Genomic DNA, 18,009 nt, shown 5'->3' on the forward strand with positions numbered 1-18,009 from the left:
CCGGCAGAACAGTGGTTTGTGTTTTAACTCCATAGACAAAGTCCTTCACGACTCTCAAATCCTCTGAAAAGAGTTATGGAAACTTCTCTTTATACCGCTGAAGAGTTTGTTGATTTTCCGTGGATAATCGGTGACACGAGTGCTTTTCGATATCAACCGTCATCTGCAAGCATTTAAGGATGTCTAATCCAGCCAATGGTTTGCCTGACGTGACATGGAATGTGCAGATAGTTCGTCTTACCCCAAACGATACTTATGTCTCTAACATCTCCTGTACCTTGATCAACCCACTAGAGTAATTCCTAAGTTCCAGGTTAGAACGCTCGGGCTTGATGTGCCGAAAATGCGTACTGTATATTGTCGAAGATATGATCAAAACTGGCGATCCTTTGTCCACTTGCAACTTGACCTCTTAGCCAGCTATGACCATCTCGCAATACAAGGTGTCCGGAAGTCCTTTGATGTTCATTAGTCTTTTGACCTTGATGAAAGACGTGGTCTTCGCTGTAGTTAATTTCCTGCATGAATACTGACGCGAAATGACCGCGTGTACAGCATTTCTTGCATATCTTCGTACGCGCTGGGCATGAAGTATTGTCAGCTAAGTGAGCCGAAGATCCACAACTGTAGCACTTCTGACCTTGTTTTGGAGAATTTGCAGTAGTCCTTGTAGGAGCTGCAACCTCTGAAGCGCTTGTGACTTTCATGTCTTTGCTGAGTAGTTTAGACTCGCGCAGAGCTTGTTCCTCTTGTCTATATATGACGAGTGTTGTGTCCAGTGTTAATTCTGGTTCAAGCAAAAGCTTGTATCAAACTTCTTTGCTGCTGGTTTTCTCTAGCAGCTGGTCACATATTAAATCTTCCGTGAGTCCTCCAAACATGCATGTCTGGCCAGGCTCCGTAATGTCGCGACATACACTTCGACCGTTTCTCCTGGTAGTTGGGCCATTTCAAGGAAACGACATCGTTTGATTGACTTGTTGACGGCTGGCGTGAAGAATTTGTTCAGCGTGCGTACTGTGTTGTTGAATACTTGAATAGTGGAAGCAGCTGTCCGCAGAAGTCGATGGTTGAGGGTCTTGTGCGGCTTCCGGTAGAGAACAGAATACTCGCTGACTTACCACTTCAAGGCAGTTGAGTAGTATTGCCTTTTTTTCTGTGGTCTGAACAGGTAGTCGCTCCGCTCGCCAGCATGAAGGTCTCAAACAGTGAGTACCATTCTACCCATGACATTGTCGGTTTACCTGGAACCGGTAAAAAAGGCGGCGGCGTCTCCAGCTGCATTGTCGACTGCGCCAATTAGTCGTATTGTAGAAAAACAAACAGGCATGTACCGTAACTTAGTCACCGTGCGTGACGTCCATCCTTATGCTCTTTTCTTCTTCCTTTCTCACCCGTCAGTCCCCGTTCCCACTTTTTCTTCGACCAAAATGACAGCCTCTAAAGATGTCGTCTCTCACCCCTCGCATGAGGACCCGCAGCAGCTTGTCGTCTATGGCTTGTGGGTTGGCATGGGCGCTCAGAAGCAGGAGATCTTCCACGAAGCTGGTGACGCTTTCGTTGGAGTCTTGGGTTCGAATATAGAGAGCATCCTCTGCCCTCTCCCGCAGGTATTGTGTGGCGAACGTCCGCTGCAACTCAGCCACACAGATGTCTGTCCCATGACGTAAACGAAGCCTCGTGGTTCTCGAACCAGTGGCTTGCAGTACCTTCCAGCGATAAGTAGAGGTTCTGCAGGCACTGCTCCGTGGTCCATCCGTTGTGTCGCGCCACACGCTCGTAGTGTTGAATCCAGTCCTCGACGTGGAAAGGAGTCGGCGTACAAGGAGAGACAGGCAGGTAGACGATGGAAGGGGAGGCCGGGCTCTACTGGGACATCGTCGTCGTCTTGGTCTTCGACTTTTCGGATAGAAGTCCAAACTCAGGGGGCTGTTCTTGGGTGCGGCGGCTGGCTCGGGTTTCGGGCTCGCCGACGGGGATCAGCTTTCCGAGATTTGAAGAAGATCGAGCCCGACAGATTTCCTGAGGAGTACGTTTCACTGGCATAAAATGCGGCACCCCTGACTTCTACGAAAATGTCAGGAATGGCAATTGATGAGCCGATGAATGGCTGAAGGAAACTAAACGTCTAACGGGGCGAGTTTGTGCCCAAAATAAAATAAAAGGAAGATAGCGTCGCAGGCGTCGAGGTCGGCGAAACAGCAGGATCGAGCGCTGGGGCGAGACTGACTTTGGCTCGCCACGCCGAGACCTTTGCGTACACGCGTGGGCTTCTGGAACAATTGGCATAGAAGGTTCGGCGCGTAAAACATTCGGACCTCGAACAAGCAACCGTGTTCTCAAATTTACCAAAACGCGACATTTACAGAAATAACAAAAAGGTCCTTCCACTCCCAGGAATCGAACCGCGGTCCTTCTCGTGGGAGCCAGGCACAGCCGCGCTTGCTCGGAGACGAGCGTGACAATTGGTTATTCAGTACCGCTTTTGTAGGTGGAATTTCAAGACGTGTCAGAAGTTGTCTTATGTGCATTTTCTTACAGGCGACCACCCAACAGGAGACTCATTCCTTAAAAGCAGAACAAGAAATGCAAGAATGGAAGAAAAGAACAACTGCAGTGATCGTCCTGGTCGCTTTTTCCGTCTTCGTGACCTTCGCTGTGTTGTGGCTGTCGATGGGCTCCCGCGCTAAACTCTTCCGAACGGTCGCGTTGTCCTGGTGCACCGCAGACAGCTGCCTGGAACACGCGGCACGTCTCACCGAAAGCATGGACAGGACCGTGCAACCGTGCCAAGATTTCTACGCTTACGTGTGTGGCAAGTGGAAGCCCTACGCCGACGAGACATACATATCGGACGTCGCGGGTAGGATGAGAGCGAGTCTCCTGCGGGCAAACTCGATCATACTCTACAACGGCTCGAGTAGGCAATCGTCCTTCAAGAAAGTGTCCGCTACGTTTAAATCTTGCATTGAAAGAAAGAGCGAAGATCAGGCGTCAAATATCAAAAAGTTGAAGAAGTTCATGTTCGCTCGTGGCATCCCCTGGCCACAGGACCCACCAGAAGACAGACATCCCCTGGACGTCCTTCTGGACTTGGACATAAACTGGGGCATACCGGTACTCTTCAAAACCAGGCTTTTCAGCAACCCCTTGGTCGCGGTGGTCGTGCGTTCCAACAGCCTGACTGACGTTATTCTCGGAGATAAAAAGCTTCGGGAGTATTTCGAGGAAGGATCCGTGAAGAAACGAATGTCTGCCTTCTATAGCATTTACACTGGCGAGACACCGAGTGTAGGAAAGTTGCAACGGGCACAGGGTATCTATGTAAATATTATCCAAAAGGCTAAGATCGCCATCGTCGACGCGGAAGGTTTCGTGCGCACAAATATCAGCGACCTGCAAGGTCCGACATCAGCGATCAGCAACAGTACGAACACGTGGTTGGCGCTCCTAAAGAAACATTTTCGCATCTACAACACTTCTAATTTAAATGGGAGTACCGAGGTAGTCACAAATAACGTTAAACTTTCCGCGGTCGTAAACGAACTTATCGAAACGTACGCGTGGAAAGATATTCTTAGCGCCATCGGGTTTTGGTTCGTTGAACTCTACACGAGTGTTGCTGAGGACCAACTCCTTAAAATCACATTCGGTAGCACAGCCACCAAGATGCTGCAGGTGGTGTGCTACTATCAAATTGAACAAAGGTACGGTTCTGCGGCTATGTTAACTGGATACATAACTAACCGCTTCAAAATGAACAACCAGGACCGTGTCAACGATCTGCTGGCAGACTTAAAATACCACGTTTTGGCAGTACTTCAAAAGGACCAAACTGAGGGAGTGATCCACAAAGTGCGCAGCATCCGTTTCCGACTCTGGCCTTCGTCATCTCTAGAAAACTCGCTGAAGAAAGCTTTTCCAAGTATACAGCATGCTTACATTGACTTCTGGACGAATACCTCAGCCTCTGCAGGTAGCAGCTTGGGTCTACCGCTTTATGATGATCTGTACGGACTGCCAGGATTTCTCGACCCGTTTGTAGAGTACAGACCTCTGGACAACATTCTGACAATATCTCTTAATGCCCTCTCGTCGCCACTTTACTACAACGACGGCACCAGGGCGATCATCTATGGCGGTCTTGGATGGCAGGTTGCACGAGCCATCTTCAAATCGACTGAAGGCAGGGTAAGTTTTTCTTAGCCAAACTCCATTTCTTGCTTTCCTCTGTCCTTGCGTACTATGAGCAACTCATTTTGTCTATTTGGTTCAAGGAACAGTTTCTTTCAATGTGAAACGGGGTAGTAATGCTTGTAATAAGAAGTGAGGTGGTTCATCCCTTTCACTTCAAGAAACGCACTAAAAAAATAAAAAAATAAACATACAAGTTTCGTAACTGTTCCTTCCCAACAGTTGTGTGTGTGTGGCGTCGTGGAAGAAATGAACGCAAGTGCGTGGTTTTAATAATCGTTTCTTCCGCGTATAGACCTCTTGAGATGGCCACATAATTCGCGCTCAAGAACTTCGCTCTCTCGCCTGTGCCTTCGATAGCGTTGTACGCAGCTTGTGAAACTCTTAGCAAGTATACTCTCGAAATTGTTGATTCGAATAAATCGCCGTTCTCAGCGGGTAAAGGTTAGATTTAATTTGACTCCAACGGAACAGATGTTGGGAAGTTTTTTGCAACTTTGTGTTCCATACCTGTTTAGAGAAATGTAGACGATTTATTACAGTAATAATTTCTATAGTCATTTTAAGCACAGCTCTCACATGAGTGCGTTATGTCAAGCTAGACAAGTCAAAGCATCTGGTGAAACCAAGTTGCACTTAAACTTGACCGACCGACTCACACCGAGTTGCATCTTCGTAGTTAACCGAGTCGCCGGAAGATGTGGCATAGATAGTGGACCAGCTGTTTAATTTTGGGCCCTTAATTGATGCAGGGTGTTTGCTACTCCCCCCCCCCCCCCCCCCCCGAAAGAAAAAACATGTTACCATTTATTGCATTTTTTTCTTGTACTATTGTACTGATTCAAATTATTACGAGAAGGCTGTGGCGTCTCAGGAGAATGATCCAGCTTTGATATATTTAATAACCTAAATGGCGTGAGGTCGCGCCAATCGGCTCGAGCTCTCGCCCGCGTCTTCTGCTATACTCCGAGCTCGCTGGCTTCCGCAGTGCCAACGAGGTAGAGGGGCTTAGAGCAATAAACCGGGGTTCCGGTCTGCACTCGAAAGTGACCCCCATAAGGCCCCTGCCATTGTACGCAAATTAGACCACTCGTCACGTGACCAAACCAAATACGTGATGTCAGAGGAAAGATGGCAGCGCCCAGGCAGCGGCTGGCCCCAGCTGGGCCGGAGCATTGACCGGAGCTTGTCGGATGCTTTGTTCGTTGTCGTTCGTCTCGGCGAGTTGATTTCAGTCGCGGAGGCCGTCATATGAGGCCGGCCGAAAGCGACTTCAGAGTTCAGCATGGTGTCTGACGTAGGTATAACGTGAAAATACGGAGGAACGGTGTGCATTTCGCTGGTGACCGACGGGGATATTGCCACGGAAGAGAATTTAAGGCGACGTTTCTGTGCCCTCGTTGATCATCGGAATCTTCGAGGTCTGCCGTGAAGCGTGTGCAATATATTTGGATACACAGTTCAGCGACGGAAATTGCGTGAGTCGTTATTGGCAGTGTGCAATCGTGGTGCCGCTTCGTTCAAATGACCGAAGGCTCACTTTGGTTGTGCGGCGCACCGGAGAGCTGCCTTGAAGCTGGTAGTCCCCGTGTCGTGCTAAATGATGCTGTGCTGCCTCCCAAATTGTTCCGGCGTAGACGTGCACTTTCACGGAGCACAGGTGTTGCAGTTGGTTTTGATTCCGCTGGTCTGTTGCACGTTTCATCGACAGAAACATTTCATCAACACTCGTTACGCGAATTGCAAGCTGTATGGACATTTCGTTGCCCGTGTTACCTACCCAGTCCACCCGTTCACGCCACTTTGCGACGACAGTCAGCAGCGGCTTATTAAAAGAAAAGTTGTCCCACGTCCATTTCAGTTCAATTTGTCCACGGCAGTCGCCAAACCCCGAAGGAGAGGATTTACTCGGACAGAATGCCACTTAAGCAATGCAGCTTCTTTAGTGGTCAGGATAGACTCTCTTCTGTTAGTGTTATTATATTTTCATGGATGCTTGCTCCAGTCCTATCTTCTATCAATATTTACTATTCTGGAAATTTCCGTGCCATGCTCAGGTGTCATTGTATGTTCTGGTGGAGGTGCTGGGTACTTTACCCATAGCCCTTCACTCTGTGTGCACCCTGGCAGCTCCTCAGCCGAGTTGCCCGATAACTGGACACGGGTGGCGGACTATCCCGCGTTTTAAACCCCCGGCGAGCCGTGAACCAAGTCCTATCCCGAGCGCGGCAGAAAAACCGCAAGACGAACCAGTGCCACAAGGACGAACCTCGGAACTTGAAATCCGAGCCAGTCGCTGCCACCAGCAAGAACCCCCTTAATTCGGTCTTTTGCCAGTAAAACCGAAGCTGCCTAAGCCAGAAATGACAAACCTGTAGCAGCATTGAACCGCATCCGTTCCCACCATCGTTTGTATGCCCTTCGCACCTCACACACCGACGCCCTTTCACGCAAGGTGTATGAAGACGTTGAGGGCTGGTTTAAACAATATGACCGTGTCGCCCACCACAGTGGGTGGAGAGACAACCAGCTTCTGCAGAGCCTATACCTCTCGTGGAAGAAACTGCCAGGCACTGGTTTGAGAACCACGAATCCTCCTTAACGTCGTGCGAAGTTTTCAAGATCGAGCTGAAGTGCACGTTCATCAGCCAACATTAACGAGAGAGAACTGAATTCTTGATTCTGTCCAGGACACGGCCCCAACAAGAGCGTCGCCGCCTTTGTGTAGGATGTTTTGCGCCTGATCGAGCACCCACGCCAACCCTGATGCTACAGAAGACAAGAAGATAAGAATTTCATGTCCCTCATGTGAGGGACAACACATTCGGCAGCCTTGTACGCAACCCCATGACAACAGTCGAAGGGTTCATATTACCCAGGCTTCCAACATTGAATGTACACTGCACGCCCGAGCCTGTCACTATCAACAACTCCCCAGCGGCTCGACGCTCAAGTCGTCCAGCTGCAACTTCGACGCCAGTCTCCCAGGCATCCGCGACATCCACAACGTTGTCCGGGAGGAGATCAGGAAGCTACTTCCTGCCATCAGTGTGTCGGCTTTTTGATTACCAAGATTGTTTCGGAATAAGTTCGACAGGCATTTCAACCGGAGACTTCTTCGAGCGGAGCGGCCTCTGACGAATAGAGCGCGACTTATGCCACAAAGTCACGACGACCGCCACCGGCTACCCGTTAGTATTCAATGCCGAATCAGTGAGACACCCCAACGCCGAAGCATTCCCGACATTGGGTGTAGGTCTGCGCGGAACAAATTACACAGAGAAAAACGGAGGTGCTGCGAATGGTCGACCGAGAACCACTCTGCTACCACTGCATGAGGCCGAACCATGTCTACTGGAGGTGCCCGTACCAATGAGTTGGCCTGCAAAGTGCGGGCCGAACAACCCTCGACTAGGGTGCCTACATGTTTCCGCTCCGCGGCGGCGGAAACATGTAGGCACCCTACCCTTGACTACATCTCGAGGAGCGTCCGCGGGACATTGAGGATTATCTTCGGCGGTCTTTGACCCTGATGCCGACATTACCCCGAAGCTCCTTATCCCCATCACCTCGACGGGAGGTAAGCACGACTAAGCAAGTAAGCAGCAATGCAAGGACAGTTGATTTGGTGTCGGTTGTCGTCCAAGGACAATACCTAATAATTTGCTGACACCAATTATCTGTGTCCACGGAACGAAGCACACGATTTCCAACTTTGAGGGAGAATGCCGCTGAGTGACTTGAAGAAATAGAATGGTTGGTTGTTCTCAAAAGTGGATACCAAGCATCACCCGACTTCACTTTGCCACACGAGACTTACACAAGTTGCAGTAGTCGCGGGATGCATAAAAAATCGCCATTACAAAATGGGAGTGCAATGGCTTGGATAGCAAACACTGTTGCCGGCCATCAAGTCAACGGCACAGCAAAAGGCACAGCCACGTAAGCAATACATGCCCAAGCTTGCTGCATTGGTGCAGAAAACTACCAGGAAATTTTGCGGATTAGAAGCCAGCCCTGCAGCCAGGGTTGCCAGGTTGGGCTATTAATAGCCAAATTACTTTGTCATGCATTTGACGTCGAAATTTGTCAGTTGGCTATGTGGCTATTTTTGGGCTATTTCAAATCCTAACGGGGCACTTTTTTTATTTTTTTATTTTTTGCTTGACTTACAGTAGATGTGCAAAAATACTTCAGCATGGACACAAAGCGACAGTCCACCTCTTCTGGATTCCCGCTTTCAGGGATTTACTGCATGAAGATTCGTGGGCGTGATGCCATAACCTGTTAGCTCAAGTGAGCTACCGTGACCTAGATTAAGCTCCGACGACATCGCTTTTGTATTAATTCTGGCTTATTTTATGCTCCCAAGTTCTTTCTGCTTCCTACTGGCGTCTCTTATTTCCTCGAGTTTCCCACCATCCTCCTACACGAAGCACCTCATCCGAGAAAACATTATACTAAAGGCAGCTCAAAACATCGTGCAGAATTGAATGTCGTGAATGGCGATGATCTTCGTAGAACAGCAATACGAGGTCGGGTCTACGACGCATAAGTAATTCTAATTTTCTAAAATACGAGCGGTATAAGAGCCTTACATCATTCGTCCACGTCAGGAAAGTGTAGGCAAGTAACTTAATTCTGAAGCCGATCACCCAGGAGTTAGGGATAGTAGCTCCCACACAGCGGTACCACCATCGCTGAAAGTTGCGAGATTTGGGACAATGAATATTCCGACCAAGGCCAAGATCGATGCGCACGAGCAGCCCTGTTTCCGTCGCTATCCGAGCTTGCCTTCGCGCCCCCAACACTGCCCATGTCGAATGCCGCCGTGGAGAGTATTCAGTGACGTCTCCCTCACAAAGTCAGGCCTAAGGAAGAACATGTCCCTTCCAACTCTTCAAAACGTCCTCTATGTAAAGTTTGCTTTCCTTGGGCAAAACGGATGCTATAAGGACATCAACCCTACTAATGACGTTTTTGCCCGTTTTAACACGGAAATCATGCATGAGGCGAGTAAGCCGGGCACGACCGAGTGCTTCATAGCTATATGTGACTGTAAAAACGCGTGTGCAAAATTTTTGTACTTTTGTGCTTGAAATAAAACGTTCAATACATTACAAAATGTTCTAGATCTTGCAAGCTGCTCCTAAACACAAGATATGCAGACGAAGCTCCTTCTAATTGAGCTCGCACATTCGAGCGCACGATATTTTGGGCTCTCCAGAATATGGCTACTTTTGGGCTACATGAATCTCTTGCATTTGGCTACTTTTGGGCTACACCGTCTGGCATTTTGGCGGTTTGAGCTAGAAACTACCTGGCAACCCTGCCTGCAGCTTCAGTGCATCAGATATCGGTGGTCACACATGACGTACGATTACAAGACTGCATCAGTCGGTCAAAGTTGCCACTCGACCAAACTGAACACCGACGTGCCAGGAGGGCCATCCGACAAGGAGCGCAGATACTACGACTGAACGCCTGACACGAGACTGTCGCAGAAAGAACTCGTTATGGAACCGTTTGCAAAGAACCAATAATTATGTAATCAAGTGGAAATAAACATATTTGATACACAAACTAAATAAACATATTTCCGCTCGCCTTTACGCCTTTAGAGCCTATACACAAAGAATTGAGTTCACAGCGCGTGCTGGACCTATTGAGGACACTCGCCTCTCTGACCCCTCAATATTAATTAATGGGACATACCAGACTGGCAGATTGGTTGCATTGGGCTCCACTCGTTCGACTTCTTCTGAACATGTGGCGCATCAGAAAACCAACTGCAGTGATGTGAAAATGTTGTTTATTAATTTATTCCCTCCAAGGTCCTCTGTAGGCATTGCAGAGAGGATATTTAAACTACATACAAGATAATAACATCAAAGCACACTGACATTAATGAGCAAAAAACGGGCCCAGCTACCGAAAATAAATATTACACTCGTAAGAAAGAATTACTGCTGCAACTTGTTGATTGCAAAAAAAGAACATACCTCTGAGCATCTAGTTTAATAGTATGTGTCGATGCATTGTTATATAGCAGGACACTTCCTATAGACCGACAAGCTGTTTACAAACAAGCCCGCGTTTTTTTCACACCAGGTGTGCGCGTGCGCACAAACCAAATTCGCGTGAAGTGAGGCGTCTGCGCATGCGCAATGCCGTCGACAGCGCCACCGCAGCTGCGTGACGTCAGGCCCGCGTGTTGGTCTATAAGCATGGCACAATAGACCCTTTTGCAAAACCCCATCAAACAACACAACTGTCACCATTTTTTTTCGGTGTAAAGCACACGAATGGGCCCCAGTTCACGTCGAACGCTAATGCAGCATTCGAGTCCAATAGGAGCTGAGCCAAGTTCTCAGTGATGGCTGACATAACATTCTTGTCGAACAAATGCCTAAAGCATGAAGGCCTTGGGTAATTAAAGTTGTAGCTACTGTAATTCATTTCATCACAATTTGGCAAACAGCGAAGGTCTTGGTCAGTCAGTATGCACGTTGGAGAGAGGCACATGGCAACATATCATCAGAGTGCTCATCTGCTCATATCTGTCACACATCTTCACTCCGTCTCTCTGATTGGCTTGAGGGGGCTGTGGCGGTTGCCCTTTTCTAAGTTACGATAAAACAAAGTATAGGCGGCCCACACTTTTGAAAAAAGTCTATTGAAGAGACCGGAAGGGATGGTAGTTAACATTTTTCAACAAGACTGCTCTTCGGGCAAGGGATGAACACAAATGTGAGTCATCTCGTCCAGGTAATGCGAACAAGTAAATAACACACCGACTAACACAATGCACTCTTGATGAAAAAAATTATTGCTACAATAAATCCTATGAAAGAGAAAAATGTGCAGTTACTCTTCTATTTCCGGGTTGCTTACATCTAACGAACTGCTGATAAGTGTGGTTCTATCTCTGGACCTCTAGGAGTGGGGCTGGATATTTTTTAAAGATTCTAGATGTTAAAATGATGGATTAGACAACCATCATAGAGGAGTATAATTGTACACATGGAAGTTACTGTGGATTATTGACACCGATCGCCAAGGTAGTCTACTAATACAAATTTCTAAGGGACATCGGATGCAACATTTCGTGCACTGATCAATCAAAAATGTGAAGACTCGCTGTGCTCTACAAGTTCCAAGGGGACAAATAAACTGCTTTATGAACATAACTAATGAACTTTTTTCCGAATGATTGGTTCGAATGCTTTGTAATAGCTTGCGTGCAATTCAATTAAGCAAACGCCAGCTTTTCACTTTAAAAAATTATTGCAATCCAATGTAGAATCGTCGATTAGCACAAGGTTAAAGATCGGAGGAGCTTCCTCACTAAAAGTTGCTATGGTTATTCGATGACGCAGGTCTGAAACAACTTCCCCCAGGCCCTAACGCGGCGTATACCTTTCGTTTCGATTCTCAGACATTCCAAAGTTCAAACGAAGCTAGAAAAATGCAAATATTTTATGCTAAAAGTTATGTTGTAAAATTGTTGATTAGCACAAAACGTAAAGATCGCAGGAGCTTCCTCGCTAAAAGTTGCTGTGATTATGCAGTAGCCCAGGGGTGAAACAAATTCCCCTAGGCCCTACGTCCGACGCATACTTTTCGCGTCGATTCTCAAAGATTCTAACGTTCAAACAAAGCTAAGAGATTGCGAAAATGTCATACTAAAAGCACTCATCGATCCTCGAACACATCCGGGACTCCGAGCACCGGTACGGCGCTACAGCTGATGCTGTCTCACAGGTGTTAATATCCAGATGATAAAGAGCGATCTTGCGCAAAAAGGGTATAAAGTATCATTCCTTCACATTTGCACATTATACCTGTGTCAGCGAGCACAGGTATAATGGGTTCACAACTGTACTGGAGCGAGCGAGTGTGTGGCTTCGAAAAGTGCCCTTTACGCGAAAGTTCACCAACAAAATCGTTCTGCTGAACTATACTTTCGCGTTCGTTTCTGTCTGTATATTGTAGACATTTTGTGAGGAAACGGAGAGAAACTCGGAGAGAGAAGGTAAGAGCGTGCGGCAACGTCACCGCGCCGAACTTTGATTGGGAGGATAGTGACTATACTTCGTTTCACCTTAAGTCCGAGCGCCTCCGGTGTTATAAGCGGAAGGGCCAATCAAAGGCGTAAAAAGCGCAACGTCATGGCGTGCTCTTTGCGCTTGACAGGACCAGCCGGCGGAGGAGCAAGCAGAGAGAGACGGCGAATACCGGCTGGTCCTATCAACTGCCGGGAGCACGCCATGAGGTGTGCCTCTTTCACTGTTTGATTGGCCCTTCGGCTCATAACATCGGCCGCCCTTGGACCTAAGCTGAAACGAAGTATAGACGGAAAGGCAAGCTTCCTTTATTTTTACCACCTGTCTCTCTCCAATCAGGGCAAACAAGAGCGTTGTCTGTTCACCACAGAGGGCCTGGCTTTCGGCGTTCGAACGCGAGACCTTCCGTTTGACCTTCGGACGCCAGACTCTTTTCGAGGAGCAGACTACGTTCTTGTTTGCCCTGATTGGAGGGAGTCAGCAGCCTATCATACCCACTATCCTTCCAAACAGAGCTCGGCGCCCTGTCGTCACCGAACGCTCTCCTCTCCTCTGCTCTCCTTTAGTTTCTCTCCGTGTAGTTTCGGCTCCATTGAACGGCCTCGTGTCTCTTCCTGTCCCAAGGCGTGCAAGAAGGCCTGCTCCGACTCCCATGGCCTGGAGGCGTCCTTCGCGGCGTACAAGGCTTCACTGTCGATTTCCGAGAGCCGCGCCCTGAGCATCTTCGACAGCCCCGTTAAGGCGGGAAAGGTCTTCTTCCTCAGCCTCGTGCGAGGAACCTGCGGTACTTCCGGGAAGCACATCAACGCCATGCTCAAGAAGTTCCCGCCTTTCGCGAAAATATACGGCTGCGCCGCGACCGGGAAGAGCCGCCGATAGATAATATGGTCAGGCTGCTAATGCTTCAGTCCCACTAGAGCGGCAAACAGAAACAACCGACAACGACAAACCCTGAGCACGTGCAGCATGCACGCGAAGGTATATTTAGCAGGCTTCCAATCACTCGTTCTTACTTCACGAACACCGAGAGATTAAAACTTGGAAGCCTACCAAAGTACCTTCGATGCGTGCTGCAAGTTTACGAGGTTTGTGGGTGTCGCTTATTTATGTTTGCTGTTGTAGTGGGGCTCGGGCCCCACTACTCGTGTGCCTGACAGACGTTACGGAGTTTGTTTTCCCAGCTTACGAGCTAGGACACTTTCCACAGTCGCTTGTGTGGACTTCAACAGTGCTGCGCGTAACTTTCGAAGAGGAGCGACGACCGTCAGAGTGTGGAATGTTTTCACCTCAACATTCGCGTCCTCGCTTTGACCGATTGATAAGGGGAACAGTAATGTTGGATTTATTCATTTCTTTTCTCAGTCTGTATCTCGCAATATATTCCCTGCGTGCAGGCGGAGGACACGGCGCACAAAAACCTTTTTGGAGAAAGGCGTCGTACTATGCAGTGCATAATATACGAGCCTATATTTTTGTAGAACACAAAACTGGGAACATAGTGATTTTGCAAGAACACGTTAATGTGGTAAGGATTGTTAAGGAAATAAAAACTCTATTTTTATGGTTAATCTTAAAGCATTGCTCTTCACAGGGGTTTCTACACTGCTTAGTTCGTACAGCCGTTAATAGCAATGTCGACAGTTCAATCTACAATGCGATTCTCGAATCTATTTCGGCCTTCCCTATAATCATAACGAACCTCTCACCGTTAAAACAAAATTACAAAAACAACACGCTAGTTCTTGCACTGAAGTGGAACCCGCTTAGCCATAGTGAAAAACAGCGCAAAAAAGTTGGGAAGCAAAGTAGAGTGTATGTCCTGTGCCCCTCTACTACTTTGTGTCCCATCTTTTTTGCGCTGTTTTTCACTATGTCGTTCAACCAACCAGCCCAGCAAGCTACCCTGTTACCGCTTAGCCAAATGTAGTCTTGTGGGTCATGTCGCGCCATGCCTTCCAGTGCAAATAAATATTTTGCTATATCAAATTTTAAACTGACTGTGTGCTCTGAAGCAGTAGCTTCGAGTTTCAAGTCTATCGATTTCACTTCATACAAGAAGAGAGGGATTCCTGTTCCTGGAGAGAATGCTAATAGAGATGTTTAGAGAAACGTTTTTGCCCATTCGATATGGTACGATGGGCACTCCGGTACGCACTGCGCATGTGCGAGTCTTCTGTGGTAGCGCATGCGCAGTTCGTACCGGAGGGCCAATCGTACCGTATCGGATGTGCAAAAAGGGTACCCTAAAACTCCCTAGTATAGTCGGTTAAGAACTAGTAGTGGATAGATGTTGATCCAGTAGGCATACGGTGCCCAGAATGCGCCTCCGACGTTCAGCGTCCTATTTCGCCCATGCATCGAAAGTGGTCCCGAAGTGGCAACAAATGACGTCACAAAAGCAGGAGTGTGATGCTGTCAGATGTTGTGATCGTGGCGGCTTGTCCTAGAAATGCTGAGGAAAAGCACGAGCGAACGCGAGTGTCGCTGTCGTCGCGGCGTCCCAACTTCTGGTTGACAAAGTTTCCGTGGACTGACACACTAGAGAGCGACCTGCAGAAGAACAGGCGTCTGCCACATTCAGCACCGCTGCTGAGACACCGCCAGGACCGCAACCGGCGACAGCATGACACTTCTTTGACGTCATCAGGCAGAAATCGAGGGACCACCTTTTTTTGGACGCGGTACACACACCAGTCGGAGACTCCTTCCAGGCATGATAGCACGAGTCAGTTGCCTTCCGCCAGGCTATAGATGCTTTACATAAGCTGTGCATGGGCGCCGCCATAACCGACCTTCGATTTTTATTTCCACTCGTTACGTTTACTTTACTTCATCATGACCACAGCAGGGCAGGTTATTGACATATTAGATTTTGCTGTGTCCCTCTCCCCCGCATTGGCCTTTCTGGAAGCTCGTTTCTGGAAGCTTCGCTGGCTCGGAATCTGGGTAAGGACAAAAGAAGGTCACCAATGGCGGCTGCAATCTGGCACCTGTGCATAGCGTCTCTAGCTGCGTGTGCGACACAGTGTTATCAAAAGCAGAAAGCTCACGCTCGAAGCGGAGCATCTGCTGGTATCCTAAAGGGCCGCCCACACTAGCGAGAAAACGCGCGTGGCACGCCGATCGCGGCAAGTAACAAAATGTCGCCGAAGCACAGTCAGCGCCACGAGCGCGTGCAGAGACACGCCCTTTATCTTCCCGCTTAACCGATTTATCGGCGCGCCGGGCGCGTTTTCTCGCTAGTGTGGGCGGCCCTTAAAGGGGTATTCACGCGAGGGAAAAATCCCGGGGATTTCTCCCCGGCACGCGCATTCCACGACGAAAACGTCAGGCTTTGCGATGTGCAAAAGCCTCGTGTTTTTATATCGTGATGCACGCGTGCCGGGGAGAAATCTCCCGGGATTTCTCCCTCGTCTGAATACCCCTTAAGGTGCAACCCCACCCTTAGTTAGTGTGATCCTGAACCAACAGATGGCTATGGGATCGGTTTTCAGACCTGTACACCAGTGCAAGAAATCGTGTGCGGTGGCGCTTCGATACAGTGCGGTATTTTTCTATATCCTCAAATTGACACCCCTGGTCGTGTGCTTGTTTTCCACTGCGCGAGCTTTCTGCAGAACGAGCACGGCTGTGTCAGTTCCAGTGTTGCGGAGTTGCCACTCCGGAGTTGGAATGATTCCGGAATCAATCCGTATTTTCGCGACCCCGGAATGGAATGTGAATGGAATGGCGGCAACGCTCAGGGGAATGGAATGGGAATGGAATTAGATGCCTTGTGTCCGGAATGGAAAGGGGAATGGATTGGGCCAGGTTCTTTACTTATTTATTTATTTATTTATTACGTTCAGCTATACCGAGACAGTCAGGGAGTCGGTTGTTCAGAAATAAAATGAGCAGGAAAATGCGAACCCGCTAAGGCCCTAGCAGACTTATGCGCAAAAGAAAGAAATGCAAAACAAAAAGCAAGCGTCAAAGCAAAGAACAGAGGGGGGAGGGGAGGGGGGGGGGGGGGCGGTGGCGCCTTTCACCAGTGAAGTTCAACACATATCCGAATGCGTCTGCGCCTGTAATATTGCACGGCTGGTACGTCATCAGCCGACGTGAACGTGACCTGCTGTGGCCTCGCTGTGCGGACCCAGGCTTCGTACACTTTCCAGTCGTCTCGAGCGCACTGTTTCTCGAAGAGCTCGCACCTGTGCCGGCAATCTCAGATCGCAATCCACGAGACCTTTGTTTGAATAATGCTAGGCGAAACTTGAAGACTGCCATTCATGCGTTGGAGGCGGAGAGTCGGATGCTTCAGGTGGTCCACTTTTCTCGAAAATTCCAAATGCAACTGCCTGCATGGTCTTCAACGAGGTCAGCTACAACGAAAGTATGTATTGTCCTTTCTTACAGCACCGTGGGTAAAGTTTCATGTTCAAGGCAACACCTACAGATTCAAGAATACTAGTTCATCCCACCGTGACGTCATGTGATCAGTGCAGACAGGGGCGCCCTTATTGGACAGGGAAGTTGTGACGTTTTGATGGAATTTATTTTAGAGGTCGAAGTCTTTTCGCATCACTGGTCAGTCAGACAAGATGCTAAAGAAGGGACCGCGGTCAATCCTTGATGGAACGTTTTTTAAACCCACTGAGGACTCTTCGTCCGGAACCGCTACCTTCAAGGCGAAGTGCCAAGCCTGCGGAAAAGTAATTTCGGGACCAAAGAAAAAACAAAAAAACTTCCACTTCAAACCTAAAGCCTCATCTCAGTTGGCGTCTCAAAGAAATTTGAAAAATGTATTGTATTATCAGTATTTATATTTCTGCCCTCCCTAAAATGTATTCTTGTATTTGTATTTCCAAAGACTTTTTGCCTCTTTTTAAAATGTATTTCCGATACGTATCACGATACATTTTTATAGATATATTTGAGACTTGAGTATCATTATTTTAGTTACTAGTTTCATCTATCCCAGTATTTGTATTTCCAAATACATTTCTGAACATTTATGCCCAACCCTGCAACGTATAGCAGCTGTCAAGTGACACCTTTAACGTTTAGGAATTGGAGGAATGGAACAGAGCGACTCAGCCATTCCAGGAGTGGGAATGGGCCCAGTGTCCCCATTCTTAGGAGTCGAAAGGAATGGAATTATCGAAAACTGTAATTCCCCGGAATGGGAATGGAATGGCCGGTGCCCATTCCGCAACACTGGTCAGTTCTCGTGCAAGGGAGCCCGTTGCCTACGCTCCGAGCTCACGTCTCCAGCAAATGTGTTCAGAACTACACCGCGGTCAGAACAAACGAGCAAATTGTGCTAAGCTAATGGCGAGACACATGCACAACAAAGCAACCGACGCGTGTAAAAATATAAGATTGCATGTGTGTAATTAATACTCCGGGGATTTCGGAGTTCAATTCCCCATATTTCAAAGTGATCAAATTTATATGGCGCGCCGGCCCTTTTGTCGTGCATGTGTATGGCTCTTTGTGGATTTCCAGAAAAACGTGATGACGTGATAGACCCGGGTTTCCAAAATATTAGCTTGAGGAATAAATACAACAGAAATTAAAACAAATAAACTACTGTAAACGACTTATTTTTCGCGGGCTCACTATTTCGCGATTTAGGTCAAAGCTGAAGTTTTGGAATAATTCGCGGATTCTTATTTTCGCTACCGTGGTGGGATCTCAATATAAATTTCAATGTGTTTACATATTAGCCGAATTGTTCACGAGACCTATTTTTCGCGAATTGTAG

At 48.1% G+C, this 18,009-nt stretch overlaps 1 protein-coding gene across 1 annotated transcript; it reads left to right on the forward strand.

Moving 5' to 3' along the window:
• The first annotated feature begins 2,586 nt into the window (after positions 1 to 2,586).
• Positions 2,587 to 13,139, forward strand: LOC120846237 (endothelin-converting enzyme 2-like). The gene is made up of 2 exons (XM_040217927.1): positions 2,587 to 4,191; positions 12,885 to 13,139. Exons 1-2 carry the CDS (start codon positions 2,587 to 2,589, stop codon positions 13,137 to 13,139), a joined length of 1,860 nt encoding a protein of 619 aa, XP_040073861.1.
• The last annotated feature ends 4,870 nt before the right edge of the window (positions 13,140 to 18,009 follow it).

This window comes from Ixodes scapularis, unplaced genomic scaffold (genome assembly GCF_016920785.2).
Source record: "Ixodes scapularis isolate PalLabHiFi unplaced genomic scaffold, ASM1692078v2 PGA_scaffold1__304_contigs__length_218370807, whole genome shotgun sequence".
Taxonomy (NCBI): domain Eukaryota; kingdom Metazoa; phylum Arthropoda; class Arachnida; order Ixodida; family Ixodidae; genus Ixodes; species Ixodes scapularis.

What these genes read in the sequence shown, in the direction of transcription:
- LOC120846237 (XM_040217927.1), top strand. Translation starts at nt 2,587, where the DNA reads ATGCAAGAATGGAAGAAAAGAACAACTGCAGTGATCGTCCTGGTCGCT. An exon ending in TCAAATCGACTGAAGGCAGG is followed by an intron (nt 4,192 to 12,884) that starts GTAAGTTTTTCT and finishes TCCTGTCCCAAG; the next exon opens with GCGTGCAAGAAGGCCTGCTC.